At 70.6% G+C, this 21,648-nt stretch overlaps 1 protein-coding gene across 1 annotated transcript; it reads right to left on the reverse strand.

The window, feature by feature from the left end:
* Positions 1 to 187: 187 nt before the first annotated feature.
* On the reverse strand, positions 188 to 19,973 carry NFIX (nuclear factor I X). The gene is given in 11 exon segments (XM_069797387.1): positions 188 to 2,238; positions 3,302 to 3,390; positions 5,705 to 5,871; positions 6,252 to 6,374; positions 6,764 to 6,897; positions 7,269 to 7,389; positions 7,606 to 7,680; positions 7,881 to 7,943; positions 11,216 to 11,378; positions 11,380 to 11,748; positions 19,783 to 19,973. Coding segments are annotated over 10 exon segments (1,314 nt in total). The 5' UTR covers positions 19,810 to 19,973; the 3' UTR covers positions 188 to 2,238; positions 3,302 to 3,318.
* Positions 19,974 to 21,648: the final 1,675 nt, after the last annotated feature.

The following is a 21,648-nucleotide window of genomic DNA, read 5'->3' on the forward strand; positions in this document are numbered from 1 at the left end:
ACCAGCCCTCCAGGGACCCCGTCGCCGTGGGTACAGTCGCTATGGCGAACCCATCACCGTGGGCACCCCGTTGCCACGGGGTCTCCGTTGCCGTGGGGACCGTCTGGGGGCCACGGCTGTTGCCCCCCCACGACCACGACCACCCCCAACCCCCCGTGACCCCCCCCCCCCCAGGCTGAGGCGGGGCGGGCGGGTACGACACTTTATTTCCTTTTTTTTTTTTTATCTTTTTGCCCCTTTTCCGCGGATTTTTCCTCCTTCCCGCTCGCGGGCGGCGCCTCTGGGTTTTTTTTCCTTTTCTCCTCGGTCTGGGGGGAGGGGCCGACCCACCCCAACGGGAAATGACGTCACTACCACGTGCGGGGGTGAGGGGCGACCGGGGGTCCCCAAATGTGCAACGCTGGTGTGGGGGGGCCCCGAGAGCGACGCCCCCCAACATCGCACCCCCCACCCAGGGCTTGGGGGGGACACGGGGGTCCCGAAATCGGGGTACCCAGAACTGGGGGGGGAGTTCCCACTGCCCGGGGAGGGGCCCATTGCTGGTGGGGGGTCCCCAAATGTTGGGGGCCCCATTGCTGGTGGGAGGCCCCAACAGGGGCCCCAAAATGGGGGGAGCCCAAAAATTGGGGGGGGGGCCTGTTTCCCGGGGGGGCACTGCTGGTGGGGGTCCCGGGGGGTCCCAAAAACCCGAGGGAGGGGGCCACAAAGAAGGGGGTTCACCCCAGAGTGGGGGTCCCCAAAACAGGGGCCCTAATGATTGTCCCCATTTTGGGGGGCCCATTGGGGGGGGGAAGGCACACGGGGGGGGTCTAAGGCAAATGCAATTTTGGTCCATCTGACCCCAAAACCTGGGGGCTGGGGGGGGCTGGAGCCCCCCCAAACTGCCCCAAGGTGGGGGGGGCCCCATCCCATCCCCCCAACACCAAAATCAGCCAAAGGTGCAGAAAACCCCAAAATGAGCAAAATGCCCCCAAATCCCACCCCCAGCTGCCCCCCCCCCGGTCATGGGCCCCATGTCAGGAATTGGGGCCCCCGGTGACCCCCAGAATGCGGGGCTGGAGCTAAACTACCCAAAAAACAATAATAAAAAACACAAAATTGCCGGGGGGGGGGAACCCCAATGGGCAAAATCAAGGAAAATGGGGGAGGGTTCCCCCAAAAAAGCACTTGGAGAGCTGGGGGGGGGACCCGGAAAGGGGGGGTTTGACCCCAGAATGGGAAGTTTGACCCCAAGGGGGGGGTGTCACTCTGGGGGTGGGCATCAAATGGGGGTTGGGGTTGACCCTAAACGTGGGGGGGTTCAACCCCAGAGAGGGAGGGGGACCCACAGTGGGGTGGTTTGACCCCAAATGGGGAGATTGGACCAAAAAGGGGTGGGTTAACCCCAAAAGGGGGATGGGGCCCCAGATGGGGGGGTCTGACCCAAAACGGGGGGGGGGGGGTTTGACCCCAAACTCGGGGGGGAGGGGGGTTTGACCCCAAGCGGGGTTGGACCCCGAAACGTGGGAGTTTGACCCCAAGGGGGGGAGGGGGGGGCCTCGCCCGGGGGTAATTGCACTTAATTAAAAAAATGAGCTGGGGGAGGAGGGTCGGGGGGACCCCAAAGCCGGGGAGGGGAGGGGTGTTTCGGGGGATTCAGGGTGTTTCGGGCCCCCCCGGCCCCGCTCGCTGGCCTGCAGCAAGGGGGCTCCCCGGCACACACATGTGCGGTGCGTGTGCGAGTGCTGGTGACCAGGGCACAAGCATGTGCGGGGGTGGGGGGTGCACACGTGTGACAGTGCGCACAGCATGGGGGGGGTGCCAACGCATGTGCGCGTGTAGTGTGACCACATGGTGCCGGGCATGCACACGTGTGCGCGGGTGTGTGCAAACATGTTGCATGCACGCGCAGGTGTGCGCAGATGTGGTGTGAGTGCACACGCGTGTGCTCCCCCGGGGGCCCCGTCCCCCCCTGAATTGCGGCTGGGGCGGGGGAGCCCAAACACCCCCGGGGGCCCGGGGTGACCCTGTTTGTGCCGGGGGAGTATGGGGGGTTGGAGGTGGGGGGGTTGGGGGATCCCAGGGCGGGGACACATCAGAGAGGCCGAACCCTCATCCACGTCGGGGGGGGGTTGGGGCCCCCCCGGGGGTGGACGGCGGCGGGGGGGGGCCAGGGGGGCTGCGGCTTTTTTTTGTCTTTTTTTCTCCTTTTTCCGGGCGGTTTCTCCTCGTCCGGGGGCAGCGTCAGAGGAACCAGGACTGGGGAGAGACAGGGGTCAGTGGCAGTGGAGGGGGACCCCCCAGCCCGACACCCCCTCCCCCAGCCCCGCTGTGTCCCTCCAGCATCCCCCCCTCCCCCTCCCAGTGGTCCCCAGGGCTGGGACAGGGGAGGGGTGGAGTGAAGGGTGGAGGTCGGGTCCCAGCAGCGGCACGGGGACCCAGGCGTCCGGGCGGTGCCCCCGCTCTGGGCACCGGCCTCAACGCCCAGCACATGGCAGACCCGGTGTCCGGGGGACCCAAGCGTCCAGGTGCCCCGCCCATCCTCGCGTGCCAAGCTGGGCGAGGTGCTGGCACGCAATTGGCAGCCCAGCCACCGCACCACCGTGTCCGGCCAATCAGGGCACGCCTGCCCGCCGCAGCGCCCGCAGCCTGCCAAGGCCTGCTGGTGCCAGCCAATCCGCTGCTGGCTCCTCCCCCTCCTGCCTGCTGGTGCCAGCCAATCAGGCACCGCCTGGCTGGCCCGCCGAGGCCCCCCATTGGCTGCCAGCCCTGCCCCCTCCCCCCTCCCCCAGCCCATTGGCTCCAGGCCGGCGCCGTGGCCTGCTCCAGCGCCAGCCAATCCGGGGCTGGTGCCACAGGGCAGGCAGCCAATCGGGCGTCGTGCCATGGTGCTGGGGGCCAATGGGGCGCCCTGCTGGGGGTCACGACCCCCAGCCCATGGTGCCACGGCAGTGCCACAGTGATGGGGGGGGGGGGCACATGGTTGCCATGGTGACACTGGGGGCAGGGCCCCGCCCCACCATTGTTCCCGGCAGGGCCTGGCAATGACATCATGTCTCGTTGCCCGGGGCAACCAGACGGGTCAGACATGATGGGGGGGGCCCAGTCCCCCCCCAGTGCCTCCCAGTTTGGCAGCAGGGGCGGGGCGGGGGGTGGGGCGGGGGGCGGTGACCTGGGCCCCGCTCATTAACCACTTAATTAGCCCAAGGAGGGAGGGGCAGGCGAGGACCCAGGCGTTCGGGTGTGCCGGCCAGGGGACCCAAGTGTGCAGGAGGGGACCCGGGAGCTGGGGGGGGGGAACACGGGTGTTCGGGGGCCCTACCTGCTGCTGGGGGAGGGTCAGAAAGTTGCCGTCGCGGGGTCCGAGGCCGACAAGGCGGGGGGCAGCGGTGGCGCCTGACGCTGCGAATGCTGCGGGGAGAGCGGGCTCAGCCCGGCCCGCACGGGCGCGTGCAACACGCGGTGCGGGCGGGCAGGTGAGGCGTGGCGCGGGTGCGCAGAGGCCCCCGGCGCCGTGGCAAGCACATGTGCACGCGAGTGTGCGAAAGCACCTGCGTGAGTGGAGCCGGGGGGGAACGTGCCCCTGCGGGTGTAAGGAGCCGGGGGCGGCTGCACACGCGCATGCGAGCGTGCGACGGCACGGGTGAGCATGTGAGGCCGTGCATGCACGATCACGTGCGTGTGCATCCAGGGTCATGTGCGTGCCCACACACCTACACGTGTGTGCCCCCCTAGTGTACGGGAGAGCTCATGCACCCAGGGTGCCCCGTGCCAGTTGCAGATCACCAGGACCCCCTCCCGTGTGAGCCCCCCCCCCGCCATCAGTACTTACCTGTGGGGACCCCCCCCAACCCCCCTCCATCCCCCATCTCCCCTGAGGATGGAGCCAGGATAAGGACATTTCAAACAATCTGGGTGTCCCCCTGTCCCTGCAGGGGACCCAGGGGTCCAGGCCCTGGGCCCCCACCAGCACAAGGGACCCAGGCATCCTGTGCCCCCCCCTTCCCGACCAAACCCCCCCACCGAAAATGGGGTAAAAAGGGGGAAAAAATGGAGAAGGGGAAAAACGAACTGAAAATGGGGTGGATGAGGCGCCGGCGGGGACGGAGCAGACGTGCCCGGGGTCAGGGGACGGTGACGGGGGACGGTGACAGCGATGACGATGCGGAGAAGGTGATGATGCACGGGCAGCCGGGCCCGGCTGGGCCACCCTGTCACCTTGTGTCACCCCCCCCGTGCCAGCCCTGTCACCCCCTGTCATCTGCTGCGCCTCGCCACCCCCCCCCCCCCCCGCCGGGGTCACCTTGGTGCCACCCGTATCACCGGTGCCATCCTGTGCCTGCCTGTGCCACTGCCGGATCGTCCCAGGGCCACTGCTGCCAACTCGTGCCACCGGCCCCCGAGGTCCCCGCCTGGCACCTGCAGCCCACTGCACCCCGCTGCTGCGCACCCCTGCACCCCACTGCTCCAACCCCCCCTGCGCCGCACCCCTGCACCCCACTGCTCCACCCCCTGTACCCCAGTGCTGCACCCCACTGCTCCACCCCCCCGCACACTACTGCTGCACCCTTTGCACCCCAGCACTGCATCCCCCCCGCCCCATTGCTGCACCCCCTGCACCGCTTCCTGCCCCCCCATGGCCCAGGTCCCGGCTGCGGGTGCAGTGGGGTGCAGTGGGGCGCAGGTGGCGGGGACTTACGGGGTGCCGTGGGCGCTCCGCCCTGGGGGCCGCTGGGGGCTTTGGGCTCCGGCGGGGGCAGGGGCAAGGGCCGGGCCAGGGGGGCCCCCGCAGCCCCCCCGGCCCGGCCCTGCGCCCCGCACGGCTGCAACGAGAACACGGTGACGGGCACCCGGCACCCAGGGACCCCCGGGACCCCCAGGGCGGGGGCATGGGGACGGTGGAGTGGCACGGAGGGGGCAGCAGCACAGGGTGGCATGGGGGACACGGGGGCCATTGCACCGGGGGGGAGGGGGGGGGGCCTTGCACAGGGGCGAGTGGGGGGGACCCCAGGGTGGGGTGGGGGGTCCCCAGCGCGGGGGTTCCCGTCACTCCCCTCCTGGCCCCTCCGCGGCAGCCGGCACGGCTGGCGGGTCTCGTTTGCATACAAGCTCCGCCCCGTGCTGTATTTGCATGTCGGCCCCGCCCCTGTAACCGTATTTGCATAAAGCCCCACCTCTTTGCACGCCGGCACCGCCTCTGCTGCCTCATTTGCATACAGACTCCACCTCCTGGCCCTCATTTGCATCTAGGTCACACCTCCAGTGAATTGTCCTGCACAGGCCCCGCCTCCCCGGCCTAATTTGCTTACAAGCCCCACCTCCAGGGAACTACTCTGAAGAAGCCCCGCCTCCTGTGCCTCATTTACATACATTCCCCCGCCCCCAGGGCGCCCGTTGCCGCGGAGACCAGGCGCCGCTCCGGTCCCTCGGGAGCGGCGCTGGGACCAGCGTCCACGCAGGGCCCCGCACTGGTCCCAGCGCCCCGCACTGGTCCCAGCCCCGCAGAGCCCCGAGCGCAGGGTCGGGCCAGGGAGGGGGGGGCAGCGTCCCCGCAGCATCACTGCATCCACACGTCCCGCATCACTGTGTCCCTATATCCCCTGTGCCCCCTGCCCCATCCCCGCAGCGTCACCGCATCCACACGTCCCACGTCACCGTGTCCCTACGTCCCCTGTGCCCCCCCGCCCCATCCCCACAGCGTCCCCCGTCCCCATCCCCATCCCACCTGGGGGCCCTGGGCGGCGCCGTCGGCGCAGACGAACTGGACGAAGTCCTTGAGCGAGTCCTGCCCGTGGTGGTAGCGGATGGTGGGGTGGGCGAAGTAGGGGCTCGACTGGGGCAGGAGGGACCCCGACGGGAAGTGCAGCGCCGAGGCCGTGGCCCGCGGGCTGCCTGCAGGGACCCTCAGTGCCAGCACAGGCGGCCGCGGGACCCACATGTCCAGGGATGCGGGACCCAGGGTCCGGAGCCCTCCCAGGACCCAGGTGTTCAGGGGAGGATGGGGACAAGACCCAGGTGGCCAGGGACATGTCGCCCCTCCCCTCCGACCCCGGCCTAGGCCCGGACCCCCAGTCCCACCCTGTGTTCACCCACCAGTGCCCAGATGGGACCCAGGTGTCCAGGGCCAACCCGACCCCTCCAGACTGGGGATCCCAAGGAGCTGGGGGGCACAGGGGGTTTGGAGGGGTGAGGCAGTGTGGGGCGCCAGGGGTCCCAGGGGAAGGCAGGGGGTGCCCAGGGGGGATGGGAGTCCCGGGGGGGTGGGGTCTCACCGGGGCGGACGCCGGCCAGGACAGGCAGGGGGTGGTGGCCAAAGGCCATGCGGGGGGCAGCCCCGTGCCCCGAGAGGGCGCTGCAGAAATCCAACTTCCCCGACTTCTTCAGCGCCGCTGGGCCTGGGGGGGCCGGGGGGAGTCGGGGGGGCACCCGGATCCCGGACCCCCCCACAGCCCCCTGGGGACCCCCCGGACCCCCAAACATCTCCCAGACCCCAGCATCCCCCCCAGGCCTCCTGGCACAGACCAGCCCTCCCCCAGCTCTCAGGGAACCCCCACAGCCCCCCACTGATGCCCTGCACCCCATAGCCCCCCCACCCCGAGGCCCCTGCATGCCCATAGCCCTCCTTTGCCCTTTACCTCCCATGTGTCCCCCCCCCACAATGTCCCTCCCCGTGTCCTCTTGTCACCGACCCATGTCCACATCCGCCCCCAGGAACCCCCTGTGTCCCTCCACGTCCCCCTTGTCACCCCCCTCCATGTCCACATGCCCCTCCCATGTCACCCACCGGTGTCAACGTCCCCCCCCCACGGCCCCTGGCTGCTGCCAGGGGCTGGGGACCGCCCTGGCCCGGGGTAGAAGACGTCGTCCCCGGGACCCTCCAGGTCCCCCTCATCCAGCGCCTTGGGGCGCTTTGGGCCGCTGCGGGGACAGGTGTGTCACCTCCAGGGATGGGGGCATCACCCCCCCACCCCCCCAAGCAGTGTCACCCACCAAGAAGTGGAGCACCACCCCACACTGGGGACACAGGGATGTATGGGACTCCTGGAGGGTGCCCAGCTTGGGGGGGTATAGGGTATCCCAGGGGCTTATGGGCATCCCAGGGAGTTATGGGGGTCCCAGGGAGTTATGGGGGTCCTGGGGGTGTCCCAGGGGGGTTATTGGGGTGGTTAGGGAGGGTTCCAGGTGGGCCAAGTGGGGTTATTGGAGGATCCCGGGTGGGGGGGAAGGGGGTTACGGGGGTCCCAAGGGTTATGGGGGATCCCGTGGGGTTACAGGGGGTCCCAGGGTACCTGGCAGCTGGGGGGCCCAGGGGCCGGCGGCCGAGGGCGACGGGGCTGATGTTGTAGTAGCCCCCCGGGCTCTCCAGGTCGGCCAGCGAGAAGTTGGGGCCCGACGCTGTCGCCACAGGGGCTGGGGGACACAGGGGACTTGGAGGACCCACACAGGACCTCCCCCCCACCCCGAGCCACCCTCATGTCCTCCATGTCTCCATGTCCCACACCTCCACCTCCCCCCATTCCCACAACATGCTTGTGTTCCCTTGTTCCCCACATCCCATCCGTCCCCCTGCCCCTGTCCCCCCCATGTCCCCGCCATGTCCTCACCCCCCCCCATGTCCCCACTTACTCTGGGACACCCTCACCAGCTCCGTCACGTTCCAGACACCCGACGTCACAAAGCAGTCCTGGAAGGTCAGGTGCCCTGGGGAGATGGGACATGGGGGACATGGGGGGACACCGCACCAGGGGGGCACAGGGACTGGGGACACGAGCACACAGGGCCAGGTCACCATGGGGACAGAGGGCACTGGGGGGCACTGGGAGCACGAGAAGGCTGCAGGGGGTGGCACTGGGAGGGCCCAGCGGGCCGTGGGGGTGGTGCTGGAGGCACCAGGGGCTCACCGTTGGGCAGTGGTTTGATGTCCGCGTCTCCCTGGGGGTTTGAACTGTCGGATTGTCCGGAGTCTGCAGGAGACATGGGGTCAGACCCGGACGCCGGGGTCCCCCCGGACGCTGGGGTCCCCGTCCCGCCCTCGGGGAGGGGCAGCCCCAGACGCCTGGGTCTCAGCACTGAAGGGCCCCTTGTTCCCACAGGGTCGTTCGAGGTGAAAGTCCGCCGGGACCTCAGCTGTGCCCGGGCAGCGCCCGCAGCCCCCGTCCTCCGTGGGACCCAGGCGTCCGGGTGCCCCCCGCCCCATACAGGACCCAGGCGTCCGGGTGCTCCTTGGCCGGGTGATGGGGGGGGAATGCAGCAGCCGCAGGGGGCCGGGGGGGGGGGCTAGGGCTGGCAGGGGGCCGGGCCGGGCTGGGCCGGGGGGGGGGGGCCGGGGGCCGCCGTGGGGCCGGGCCGGGGGCCAGGAATGTGCTGGCCCCCCGCCAACGGGCAGCGCCAACAAAGCAGCCATTGTCTGCGCCGAGTAGGGGGGCACCCGGACGCCTGGGTCCCCCCCCAGCACCCCCCGTATGGCTGGGTTTCCCCCCCCCCGGCGGCAACCCCCATCTGCCCCGGACACCTGGGTCTCCCCAGCACCGCCGCCCCAGACGTCTGGGTGTCCCATCCCCCCTGCACCCCCCCCCATTCCCGACGCCCGGGTCCTCCCCAACACCCCCACACTCCCCACGGGGCCCCAGGGCTCCCTTCACCCCTCCCTGTCCCGGGGCCCCGGGGCATCCAGGCAGGGGAGGGGCAGCAGGACAGGTCTCCTCCCCCGTTTTGGCCCCCGCTGCGTCACCCCGCGGAGTCAGGGGTCAGCAGGGCACGTGGCAGGTCGCGACCTCTGCAGGGGGGTCGCGTGGCAGGCACGTGCCACCCCATCCCCACCGCCCGCCTGGACGCCTGGGTCCTCCTACCACAACCCCCGACTCGGGGCAGACCCCGATGCTGGCTCCTGGGAGCAGGGGGGCCCAGGTGCTCTCGGGACCCCCATCCCGCAGCCCCCCCCCCGTGCCTCAGTTTCCCCCCCCCAAGCCCTGAGCTGGACCCAGCGGGTCCCCATGTCCCTACAGGTCCCCAGCCCCACAGCAGCCCCACAGCCTCCCCGTGTCCCCAGCCCCAGCAGGGGGGTTCAGGTGCTGTTGGGCAGCTGTGCCCCGACCCCCCCGCAGGGCCCCTCCCCTTGCACCTGTGTCCCCTGGACTCAGGCGTCTGGGAGGGGACCCAGGCATTTGGGCAGTGCCAGCAGCGACTGTGTGCGTCACCCGCGCAGCCCGCCTGCAGCCCCTATGGATCCTGCGACCCACAGGGACCCCTACAGCTGCCTGCAGCCCGACAGGCCCTATAGACCCGCCTGGAGCCCCACAGGCCCCCAGACACACAGAGGTCCTGGCGGAGCCCTATAGAGCCTAGAGAGCCCTATAGCTCCACCTGCACCCCGAGACCCCAGAGACCCTACGGGTCCCCCTGCAGGCGCCCACAGACTCAGAGAGACATGCATGGACCCCCCCCCCCAAAGCATGGAGCTGGATCCCCTGACATGCAAAGGGACCTCAGTGTCCAGGCATGCCCCCCAAAAAGGCAGGCAGGGGGTGGCGGGGGGGCACCACCAGCATGGCCCCAGGGCACACGCGTGTGCAAGACAAGAACAGGGGGCAGGTCGGGGGGTCCCTAGCATGGGGGGTGGGCTATTGCAGAGGGTGTGACACACCATGGCATGGGGGGGGTCCCTGTCACGGGGGGGGCTATTGCAGGGGGCGTGGCACACCATGGTACAGGGGTCCCCAGCATGGAGGGGGTCCCCATCCCAGGAGGGTCCCGCTGCGGGGCTGCGGTGCCGCAGCGCGTTTCGGGTGCCAACAAGCGCCGCCATCTTACGCACGGGGGGGGGGGGGTTGGCACTGCGCCCCCCCCGGCTTGCAGCAGCCAAAGGGCCCCTGGCAGGGGGGCGAGGGGGGATGCCGGGGGGGCCAGGGGCCGGGGCCGCGCACGGGGCCTTGTGCCGCGCATGGGGGCACGGTGCCAACCGGGGCCATTTTGGCGGCGCCAGGCAGGAGCTGCATTGGGGATTTGAGCCCCCCCCCAGCTGGGTAGCAGAGGGGGTGGGGGGGGTGTGAGGGGGGCTGCAGGGCCCCCCCGCGGACATGCTCAGATTTGGCACATGGGCCTGGGGGGGAATTTGTCTGGAGGGTTGTCGGGGGGGGGGTGGGGGGGGGGGGGGGGAGGATACACATCCCAGACTGCCCCCTCCTTCATCCCCCAATGCACGAGGGACCCAGGCGTCCAGGCACACCCCCCAGCAAGGACCCAAGCATCTGGGCCGACCCTAAGTGGTGGTAAAGTGGCCCAAAATCCCTCGCTCCAGCCCCAGAATTACACCTCTCCCCAGCAGGGAAGACGGGACCAAGTGTCCAGGCTGGGGTCCCCCCTCCATGCACACACACACAGCTCTGCCCCTGTGGCCCCCATACACGCGTGTTCCCGTCGCAGCCCCTGCAGCACTAGGCACGCATGTCCCCCCACTCTGGCTCAGTGCACACACATGTGTGCGCTGCTGGTGCCCCACAGGCATGAGAGCTGGGTGCCTGTTGCACGCCCACAGCCCGGCCAGGGCAAAAGCATCCGCTGGGAGCCCGGCCCATGGCACGGCACAGCTCGGTGCACAGCAGAGCTCAGCGGACGGCACGGCTCGGGGCTTAGTGTACGGCACTGCTGGGTGCATGGCATGGCTCAGCGCTCGGTGCACGGCAGAGCACGGTGCAGTGCAGAGCCCGGTGCACAGCACAGCTCAGGGCTTGGTCCAGCGCCCAGCTCGGTGCACGGCACGGCTCCGTGCACGGCTCACGGTGCACAGTCTGGCACAGCGCATGGCACACGGCTTGGCACGCGGCACACAGCACGCGGCGCGTGCTTTGGCACACGGTGCGGCTTTGTGCGAGGCATGCGGGGGCTGGCACCCCTGGCCGGGGCCACCCCAGGTGGGCATGGGGAGGGGGCCAGCGAGGGCCGCGGGTGGAAGGGGGGCCCCGGGCAGCTGCACAGAACCACTGACACTGCTCCAGCCCCAGGGCCGCCGCAGACCCAGCCCAGCCCCAGTGCAGGATCCCTCCGGCGCCCACTGGGGCTGCGGGTGCACCAGGGACATTGCAGGGGGGATGGTGGCCCCAGGGCCCCTCTGGAACTGGGGGGGCACAGGCGGGAGCCTCAGCCCACGGTCCTGGCATGCGCAGTGGCTCCTGCCGCCCCCCCGGCCACGCCGTCGGCTCCGGCTCAGCCCCCCACACTCCCCAACGGTGGCACTCACCAGGTGCGTGGACGAAGTAGGCCAGGTAGAGGTCGAGCTCCTTGATGGTGACGCCAATGTGGTGGGGCTGGACGCAGAGGCCGGGGCTGGCACACTGGGGCGCCTTGGCCAGGCGCTCACCGTCGGTGCTCTCCAGGGGGACGCCCTTGAAGAGGATGACCATCCACCAGGTCCAGGCGCCAGACCTTGTCGGCCTGGCGCAGGCAGTCGATGCGGCGGATCTTGCCCTTCTGGTCAGGGTTGGAGAGGACGCAGCAGGGCGCCTTCTTGCCGGTGACGGAGAGCACGAAGTCCTCGCGGCACTCGGGCCGGATGTCCTTGCGCAGCTTGGCCAGGAGGCGCGAGGCCCACTTCTGCTTGACCTCAGGCTTCTCGCCCAGCAGCTCGTCCTTGACGGCGCGCTCCTCCTCCTTCGACATCCGCTTCTCGTGCTTCTTGAAGTACTTGCGCTTGCGGGCCTGAAGGTTGAACCAGGTGTAGGAGAAGGCCCGGACGTGGGGCAGCAGCGCCTCGATGAAGGGGTGGAACTCATCCTGTGGGGCAGGGCGGCGTCAGTGGGGTGGCTGCCGTGGGGTCGCCGCGGCCCCAGCAGCTCCTGGGGGGACCTCCATCCTGCACAGGGAGCTCCTGGGGGGATGGCCCCATCCCACACAGCCGGGAGCATCCCTGGGCATGGCCCCATCCTGCACAGGGAGCACCCGGGCGGATGCCCGTGCCGGGCAGGGGGAGCATCCCCAGACACGGCTGCATCCTGTACAGGGGGCTCCCAAGGGCACCCCAGTCCTGTGCAGGGGAGAGCATCCCTAGGCACGGCCCCATCCTGCACAGGGAGAGCATCCCCAGGCATGGCCCCATCCCAACCCCTGGGGATGCTCAGCTCAGCCCCGGGCATTGCTGGGGGCTGGGGCTGCAGGATCCAGCCCCGGGAATGGCCCTGCAGGGCTAGGGGACTAGGGCAGCCCAGGCCCGGGGGGACGTGCTGGGCTCCCGGTGCCCAACTGGCTCCAGGAACGAGTCGGCTCCCAGCCCTGCACGGCCCCGCGGTGCTGCCGTGTCCCAGTGTCCCATGTCCCCGGCCTCGCTCAGCTCTGGGTCCCCGTTCAGACCCTGTCCCAGCCCGCTCAGGCCCCCGTCTCGGTGCAGCCCCGTCCCCGTCTGCCGTATCGCCACAGCCCCGGCCCCGTCCGTCCCCATCTGGCTCCCGGTGACGCTCCCGCTGCCGTCGGGGCTCGGCTGCCTCGGCACGTCCCCAAGCCGCCCGCCCGGTCCCCGTCCCCAGAGCCGGTCCCTGCTGCCAGCCCCATCCCCGGTGCCACCGATCACCATCCCTGTCCCCATCAGTCCCCGTCCCCGGTGCCACCCCCTGTCCCCTGTCCCGGCTGCCAGCGCCACCGGTCCCCGTCCCCTGTCCCCGCTCGCTGGTGCCGTCGGTCCCCGGCCCCAGCGCCACCAGCGCCTGTCCCCGGTCCCCGTCCCCGTCGGTCTCGTCCCATCCCGTCCCGTCCCCGTCCGTACCATCGCGGCGGCTCATCCCGGCCGTGGGCAGCTGCCAGTCGGGCCCCGGCGGGGCAGAACCGGGGGCGACAGACGGGGACGGGGGGCGCTACTGGGGGGGAAGGGGTTAACGGGGGCTATCGGAGGGGGGGGGGCGGGTCCGGGGGGCGGACACTGCGGGGGGGGCTCAGGTACCGGGGGTCCCGGTCACCTGGAGGGGACCCAGCCGCCGGGACAGCGCGGGTCCCGGGGCGCGGGGGGTCCCTGTCGGGGGCGGGGGGGTCCCGGTCCGGGGGTCCCGGTGCCGCCGCGGAGCCGCCGCAGCCGCCGCCGCCGCCGCCGGGCGCGGAGCGCGCGGAGCCGCCGCGGCCCCTTTTGGCACCGGGACCGGCGCGGCGGTGGCCAATGGGGGCGCAGCGCGCGGGGGGAGCGGCTGCCCCATTGGCTAGGCCGGGGGGGGCGGGGCCGGGGGGGCGGCGGAGTTCGGGGCCGGGACACGGCGGGGGGGGGGGGGGGCCGGGGGCAGCGGGACGGAGCGGGGCCCGGGCGCGTGCGGGCGGGCGGGCGTGCATTCGGCGCGCTCCGGCGGGGCCGCGCGTGTGCCCGGCGAGCCCCGTGCGTGCGCCACGCGTGTGCAACGCGAGCCCCGTGCAAGGGCCGTGCGAGGCGGCCAGCGGGGCAGAGCCCCGGCGCACCCGCGGCCCCGGGGGCTTCGCCAAAACACGGGGATCTGCACCCGAAGCCGTGCCGGGGGGGGGGGTGGTGGTCACCGAGCCCCCCCCGGCCGCACTCCTCCCGCCAAAGCCCCGCGCAAGGGGGTCGAGCGAGGACGCCGGGGCCGCGCGTGCACGAGGGGCCCGGCCCGGGGGTCCGGCCCCCCCCGACACACCCCGAGAGAGGGAAGGCCCCGGATTTTGGCCTCTTTCCCTGGCCCTGTGGCGGCCCCAGTGCGGAACGGCCCAAAACCTCCGTTTCTGCCCCCAAATCCCCGACGCGGCGCTTGGAGCCAACACCCCCCACCCCCCCCCGCCCCGTAATTAATTCCCTCTGTGCAAAGAAAAAAAACCCAAAATTTGGGCGTTTCGTCAGCGGGGCTGGGTGGAGGCTCCCGCGCATCCGTGCCCGCGCACCTCCCCAGCCCCAAACCTCGCAGCTTTCGCCCCAAAGCCACCGCAAGGAGCGGGGGGGCCACATACGGTGTTGCTTCCCGGCCCCCACCCCCTTCCTGCCCTGTTTTGCTTTGCAAAACCCATGAAATGGGACACAGCAGCACTGGCACGGGGGGGGGGGCACGGGAAGAGGGGGCAGCCGGGGGGTCCTGCTCCCCCCCCCCGAGGGGGTTGCATGAGGGGTCATGATTCGCACAAGGGGTCGTGGCTTCACATGACAGCTCTGCTCACAGCACCCCCGGCTGAGCTGCCCGCAGGGGCAGGGTGGGGACCCAGGCATCCGGGCCCCCTCCACCCCACAGCCCCCTCCCCTCCCAGCTGGCTGCAGAGGACCCAGGCATCCAGGCCTGCCAGCACCTGCTTGGGCACGAGGAGGGCTCCCCGACGCCTGGGTCCACCTGGACACCTGGGTCCCCTCCCGAACGCCTGCGTCCCCTCCATGCCTCAGGGAGAGCACTGGGGTGAGTCGGGCTGGCAGAGGGGGAGTCGGTGCCCGAACGCCTGGGGCCCCCGGCAGCCCTGGCAAAGACAAAGAGACGCCAGGTCAGGCCCATGCTGCCTGGATGCCTGGGTACGCCCGAACGCATGGGTCCCCTCCCAAACGCCTGGGTCCCCTCCCCGCCCCTCCGCGGGGAAGCTGGGACTAGCGTGGAAGGATCTAGAGCCTTGGCCACCGGGGTCTGCCTGGACATCGGGGTCTGCGCCCGAGGCCAGGGTCCCCTCCCGGACGCCAGGGTGCCCCCACGGACACCAGGGTCCGCGCTGAGGCGGGGTCCGGCCCCAGTGCCGCCAGGCTGCCATTGGCTGTGCCGGCCCCGCATTGAGCCGCAGTCTCGGGCGAAGCCACGTCGCCGCGTCCGCAGCTGCGAGCGCCCGGCAAAGCGCCAGCGCGGCGGCGGGGGGGGCGGCGCCGGATCAGGAGGGAAAAGCCCAGAAAAAACAGAAAAGAGGGAAAAAAAGAAAAAAAAAAAACCCACCCCCCCCAGCCCCCCCGCCCCGGCAGCGCCCGCCCTCCCGCGCCGCTGCCAGCTCCCCCCGGCCCTCGGCTTCGCCGCGAGAGAAAACAGCCCAAAACAGCCGGAATTGCCGCCAAAAATCCCCCCGGCGGCCCCTGATGCCGCTGCCAAGACCCTCCCGTGCGGGGGGGGGGGGGGGAAGGCCGGGGGGGGGGGGGCGAGCGAGGGGCGTCCTGGACCCCCGGGCAGGGGAGGGGGGGCGGCCACGAGGGACCCCGGCACCAGGCCGAGAGCTGCTGGGACCCAGGCATCCTGGCGGCCTCAGAGAGAACGTGCCGGATGGTCCTGGCAGGGGACTCAGGCATCTGGGGGGGACCTAGACATTTGGGGGGGACCCAGGCATCCAGGGGGGGACAGACACAGGCGTCTGGGCTGTGCAGAGGAAGCTGCCTGCCTGCTCCCCTGCCCGCAGCCACGTGGAGGACCCAGGCGTCCGGGCTGCTCGAGGGGAACCCAGGCGTCTGGGCCCCCCCTCCTTCCCCACACAGCAGAGCTGGGGACGGGACCCAGGCATCCGGACCATGCTGGGGGGCCAGGGGGGTCACGGGCACTGGGGGGGGGGACGTGCTGCAGTGGCTCAAGGCGGTGCCGCAGCACGCAGGGCCAATGCAGTTTGGCACCAGTGGACCCAGGCGTCCGGGCGTGCCTCCCCCCACCAGCTGGGGAGGGGACCTAGGCATTCGGGCTGCCCCCCACCCCCTCCAACCCCACTCCCTCCCCAGAGCGGACCCAGGCATCCCGGCCCCCACCGTGGCCTCCTGCCAGGCCGGGCTGGGGGGGCCCCGCGGTGCTGCCGCGTCCAAGAAAGCTTTTTGTGGCCCATCAATAATTCAGGCCCCCCCTAGCCCGGCCAAGGGCTCCTCCATTATTGATGCTGCCAGCACAGCCCCGCGGCTGGGGGATATGGGGGAGACATGGGGGGACGCAGGGAGGGGGATCAGCAGAGCCATGAGTGCCGCAACACAGGGGTGCAGCAGCACAGACAGTGAAGCACACGCACACGTCTCACCATGCATGTGCGGGGCCCGCACAGCACGCATATGCCTCGCCACGCACATGGCTCCTTGCACACGCAGGCGGCACGCGTGCCACACAGACACGCGGCACAACGGCACGCGAGCACACCATGCGCAGGCAGCGCATGCCACGCACATGCACCCCCCGGCATGGCGCCCACGCGTGTCGCCCGCCCCCGCCTCGCACGGCCCCGGGCGCCTCGCACGGCCTCGCACGGCCTCGCACGTGGCTGGGGGGGGCGGTGCCTCCCCCACACAGATTGCATCAGCCGGCGGCACGGCCCCGCACGGCCACGCGTGGGGCAGAGGGCCCTTGCACATGCCTCACACGCTGGCACAGGCATGCACACACATGCACTGCACCTTGCACATGTGTGTTGCACACCTGGTACACGCAGGGATGCAAGACGGGCAGTGTGGGAGTGCACCCATATGCAGAGGCACCGTGCACACATGTTGCACACACGCTGCACAGGGAGACGCACATGGAGCGTGCAGGCGCAGCTGCCACGTGTGCATGTCGCCTGCATACGTATCGCACACATGGTGCATGCATGGCACATGCACATGCACCCCATTACATATGTATGCACCCAGCCCCCGTGACGCACATGCACATCCTCTCTCCCCATCACATATACCTGCACCCCATTACATATGTGTGCACATCCCCACCGTTACACACGTGTGAACCCCGCCCCACTGCCGGGCACTTTCAGCCCTTTGCACACCCCAGCCCCTACAGCCTATAGGTGCCCCGTGCACCACCCTAGTCCTCATTGGGCGTTATAGGCGCCAGAAGGGCTGGATGCTGGCTGGGGGGGGGAGGGGGGGGCGCAGTTTGGGGGGTGTTGGAGCACTTCATGCCCCTTCCATCCCCCCCAGCCCCCCGAGGCAGATCGCACCCTCTGCAGGTCCTGGCACTAGCGGGGCCGAACCTAGGAGCTGCGGGTCCAGGGCACACCCCATGGCACCGAGCGGGTACCCTGCGGCGATGGGCACCGCCACAGCCTGCGGCAAGAGGCCCCACAGCAGCACCGTGCCATGCTGGGCTGTGCCGTGCCGCAGGCACTGGGGCACATCCCAAACCTGCGCCACACAACTTCCCCTGACACCACGTCCTGCCCCGGCACCCTGCTTGGCAGCACACCCTCAGCTATGGTCTGCTGCCCTTGGCACACGGTGCACTGCCTATCACATACGTCTCACATATGTGTCCTGTACATGGCACGTGCACAGTGTGCCCCCCAGCACAGACTGCACTGAACCCCCAAATGCACATTACGTTATGTGCCGTGATGTGCACATCGCACCCACAGTGTGCGGCACATTGCAACCCACCATCAGCAGCACCTTGTGCTCTGTGCCGTACCCTGCACCAGCCACAGCACCGTCTTGCGCCGCACCCTGCACCACGCCAGCCACAGCACCCTGCACCGGGCATGGCACCAAGCACGGCACACTGCACTGCACCCACCTATACCACACGGCTATAGGGGTTGGTGATGCACGTGTTGCTGTGGCCATCACCCCACGCCCCCAGGGTGGGGGCTACAGGGGCTGGGGACATGCAGCCCCCTCATCTCCCATGGCACACGTTGGGCTGCCTCCCCCCACAGGAGTTGTGCAGGCACGGGGGGCTGTGCAGGGACGGGGAAGGCTATCTGTTTTCCCCTGTGCTTTGCAGAGGAAATGGCCACGGGGGCATTTTGTGCAGCTAGGGGGTCTGTGGGTGCCCCTGCTCCACACCAGGAGTCACCAGGTGCTGACAGTAATGGTGATGTTGTGACAGTGAGGATGAGGGCGACCCACGTCGCTTCCAGGCTGCGCTACGTCCCCCAGGGTCCGGCCCAGGGCAGGGGGTGGCTCCGTGTGGCTGGGAGCCCTTGGCTGGGGGGACCTGGGGAGACACTGGCCCAGCAAGTAGGCATGGCACCAACAACTGGAACCTGGTGCTGGGATGGGGGCTGCATCCTGCTGGGGGCTGGGGCCATGCGTGCCGCCGCAGGGGTTTCACCCCGGAGGCCGCAGGCTACAGCACATAGAGAGCGGCCACTGCCTGTTACACCAGCTATAGGGGACGGGGACTGTAGGGGACAGGGACTGGTGCTGTGCCAGTGGCAGATGAGGTACAGCCCACGCCTGGTTGGCCACAGGGCCCAGTGGCAGGAGCCGCCGCTATACGTGCTGCTATAGGTGCTGCTATACATGCCACTATACATGCCGCTATAGGTGCTGCTATGTGTGCTGCTATCCATGCCCACGGCTGGGCACAGCGGCCAGATCCTGCGTGTGCTGGGGGCCTGGACCTGCGCCGGGGCTGGACGGGGGAGAGGGGGGGCGGGATGATGGCACCAGCCCAAAACTGCCCAGAAACGGCTCAAAAGGGAAAGGGGGTGAGAAGGGAGCACATGCATGTGAGCGTGCGGTGCCAGTGTGCACACGCACGGAAACACTTTGGCACACTCAGGATTGGGCCCGTGAGGCTGCTGTGCATATGTGTGTGCATGCACGTGTGCACACCGTGTGAGACTGCGGCTATGCACAGGGGTGTGCACACATGTGCAGAGTGCAATTGTGCACACACACCAGCAAGCACATACATGTGACTATGTGTGTGCATGCGGGAGCACATGCGTGTGCAATTGTGTGTGCAGGAGGGAGCACACGCCTGTGCGCTGGCATGGGCAGGCTGGCTCACAGGCACGTTGCTGGCGTGTGCAGGCAGGGGCACACGCATGTGCAATGGCGTGTTGCTGGCGCGTGCACACGCGTGTGCGGGGCGGGCGCCGAAGCTGCGAGAAGCGCCGCTGGCCGCCCGCCCAGACGCAACCGGCCGCCAAAACCGCCCCGAAAAGCGGGAGAAAAGGGCAACGGCGGGGGGGGGGGGGGGGGGGGGGAGCAGCAACGCCCAGCGCGGGGGGGCCGGGCCGCCTGAGCGACCACAGCAGGACCCCGGGGGGACCCCAGGACAGCCGGGGGGGGGAGAGAGACCCCCATAGGGACCCCCGTGCCACAGCCCCCGAGACGTGCCCCCACCCAGAGCACCCGATGTCGCCCCTCCCCACGGACCCCCCTGTCCCCACGGACCCCCGCAGCCGCCCAGCAGCGACCCCCCCTCCCCACGGCCCCCCGCGACACCCCAACAACCCCCCCAGGACGAGGCGTCCCCCAGCCCTGGTGCCCCCACGGGGACCTCACCCTCGCTCGGTCCCCCGGAGCCCCCAGGCCGCCCTCCTATGGGCCCCGGGGCCACACCCCCCCGGGGCCAGGATTCAGCCCGTCCCGGCGGTGCCCACAGGCACAAAACACCCCGTGGGCCCCGACTGCCCGGTCCCGCGGGGGCCCATGGGCAACACCTCCCGTGGGGCAAACGCCCCCCACTTTCCCGTGGGTGACCCCTGCCACGTCTACCCCCGCCGTGGGAAGGGGCTTCGCGGCGACACCGGGCCAGGGGATCCCGGGGCGCAGCCCCACTCCGGACCGAGTCCCCCCGCATCGGGCCGCCACCGGGCTGGGCACAACCGGGCCCCCCCGCACAGGGGGCCCGGCTGGGGCCGCTCCAGGAAGCGGCGCCGCGGGCACCGGCCTGAGGCGGCAGCAGCCCCGAACTGGACCAGCAAACCCGCCCCCCCCCCGGCAGCCGCGCACCGGGAGCGGCCCCGGCGCTCACCCGGGGCCCCGGCCCCGGCGCCGGCGGAGGAAGCGGAGTCGCCGCCCGCCCGGTACCGGCAACCGGGAAGGGGTCGCACCCCCATTTTGGGGGGGCGCAGCCGTTCGCGGCGCGCAGCAAAGCCGGGACCGGACCCCCCTTTACAGACCCGCCGATACCGTACGCCCCCCATTACCAGACCCCCCGCTCCCGGCCGTACCTGGGTGAGGCAGTACGGGGAGTACATGGCGGCGGTGTCAGCCGCGGCGGGGCATGGCGGGGAGGGGGGTCCGGGGATGCCGGGGGTCCCGGGTCCGGGGGTGCCGGTGCCGGCAGCGCACGGGGAAAGTTTGCCCGAAGTTGGCGCCCGCCGCACTTTTGCCGCGGGAAGCGCCGAGTCGGCCCCGCCCCCGACCAGCCCCGCCCCCTGGCCCTCCCCCTCCCCGCCCCCGCCGGACGCGGCTCCGCCCACACGCGGCGGGCCCCCGCCCCCTCTGTCGCGGGACACGCCCCCGCCCCGTGGACACGCCCCCGCCGGGGTGGGCCCCGCCCCTGCCGGGACGGACAGGGGGGACCACGGGGGGGGGGTGTGACCGGGGACGGGGGTCGTGGGGACACGGGTCCCCCACCTGCCCCCTCTGCGGCCCCGTTCCCGCACGCCCCCCCCGTGGGGGGACCCGCAGCCACAGGGCCCCGGCGGGCGAGAGGACCCAGGAGCCGCTGCGGGTCCCCGCTGGTGACAGTGACAGCGACAGCGGTGGCAGCGGGGAGAGAGGCAGCGCGGTCCGGTGATGGCCGCGGTGACCGTGCCGTGATAGAGGCGGTGGCACCCGCAGTGCCGGCGGTGGTGGCTGTGGCGGTGACAGTGCCATGACAATGACAGAGCTAGCACTGGTGACCGTGTCGTGACTGTGCCAGTGACAGTGGCAGTGACAGTGCTGTGGCAGTGTGGGTGACAGTGACAGTGGCAATGGCAGTAGCAGTGACAGCGGTGGTGGCAGCCTCATCTGTCATTCCGGCTGCGGCCGAGTCCCTCTGCCATCTGTCACCGCCTGGTGCCAGCGCTGGCACCGCCACCACCGCCACTGTCACCCCTTCGCTGCCGGAGGCGCTGTCACCGCCACGGCCTGAAGCACTGATGGGGGTGGCACAAAGGACCCCGGCTTTGAGGCACCCCAGAGGTCACTGGGTGCCATGGGTGTCCCTGGCCCAGGGGAGCCACGGCCGTGAGGGGACCCCAGGATTGGGGGGGGGGGGGGGAGGTCTCAGCATTCCCCCCCCCACTCGCCTGGGTCCCCCCGCGGTTGGGGGAGGGGAGGGTGGGCACAGCTGTGGCCCTCCCCCACGCTGGGCCGCTGCCACAGAGGGGGGGAGCACTGCCATCCTGTGGGGGACACGGGAGGACGCAGCTGCACAAAGCCCCAAGCCCTGCCCAGCCCCCCCAGGCATGGTAGGGGGGACCTGGGGACAGGGTAGTCCCAGGCATCCGGGCACCCGGTGTCCCCTGTGGCCAGGGGGGACCCAGGCGTCCAGCGTGTGTGAGTGCCTGTGTCCCCACGCACACGCGTGTGCAGCTGGTGTGCATTGCACAGGGACCATCGAGGCCCCCCCCCCCCCCCCCCAGTCCCCACCAGCTGCTCGGGGGCCGCCAGCACCAGATGTGCCGCCACGACCGGCTGGGCCCACAGATGGAGCCGAGCACGGGGGGGGACGGGGGACACAGCGTTCACACAGACCGCCACACGCAACGACACGCCCTGACACACCCTGACATGCTGTAACATGCAATGACGCACCCTGACACGCTGCGACATGCTCTAACATGCCACAACATGCAACAACATGCCCTGGCATGCTGCGACACGCCAGGACAGGCACTGACGCTGCAGCACATCACCTGCCAGCCCCAGGGACACGCGTTGGGCAGGGACCCAGGTGTCAGGGAGGGACCCAGGGGTCTGGGCTGCACCCCCCGCCCCCCCCCGAGGCTGGTCAGGAAAAACCTGGGTGTGGAGAAATGCCCCCCCGGGGGTAAATCGGGGGCTGGGGGCTCTCGGCGGCAGGGAAGGACAAAGGCGGGAGCGAA

This window comes from Haliaeetus albicilla, chromosome 11 (genome assembly GCF_947461875.1).
Source record: "Haliaeetus albicilla chromosome 11, bHalAlb1.1, whole genome shotgun sequence".
Taxonomy (NCBI): Eukaryota; Metazoa; Chordata; class Aves; order Accipitriformes; family Accipitridae; genus Haliaeetus; species Haliaeetus albicilla.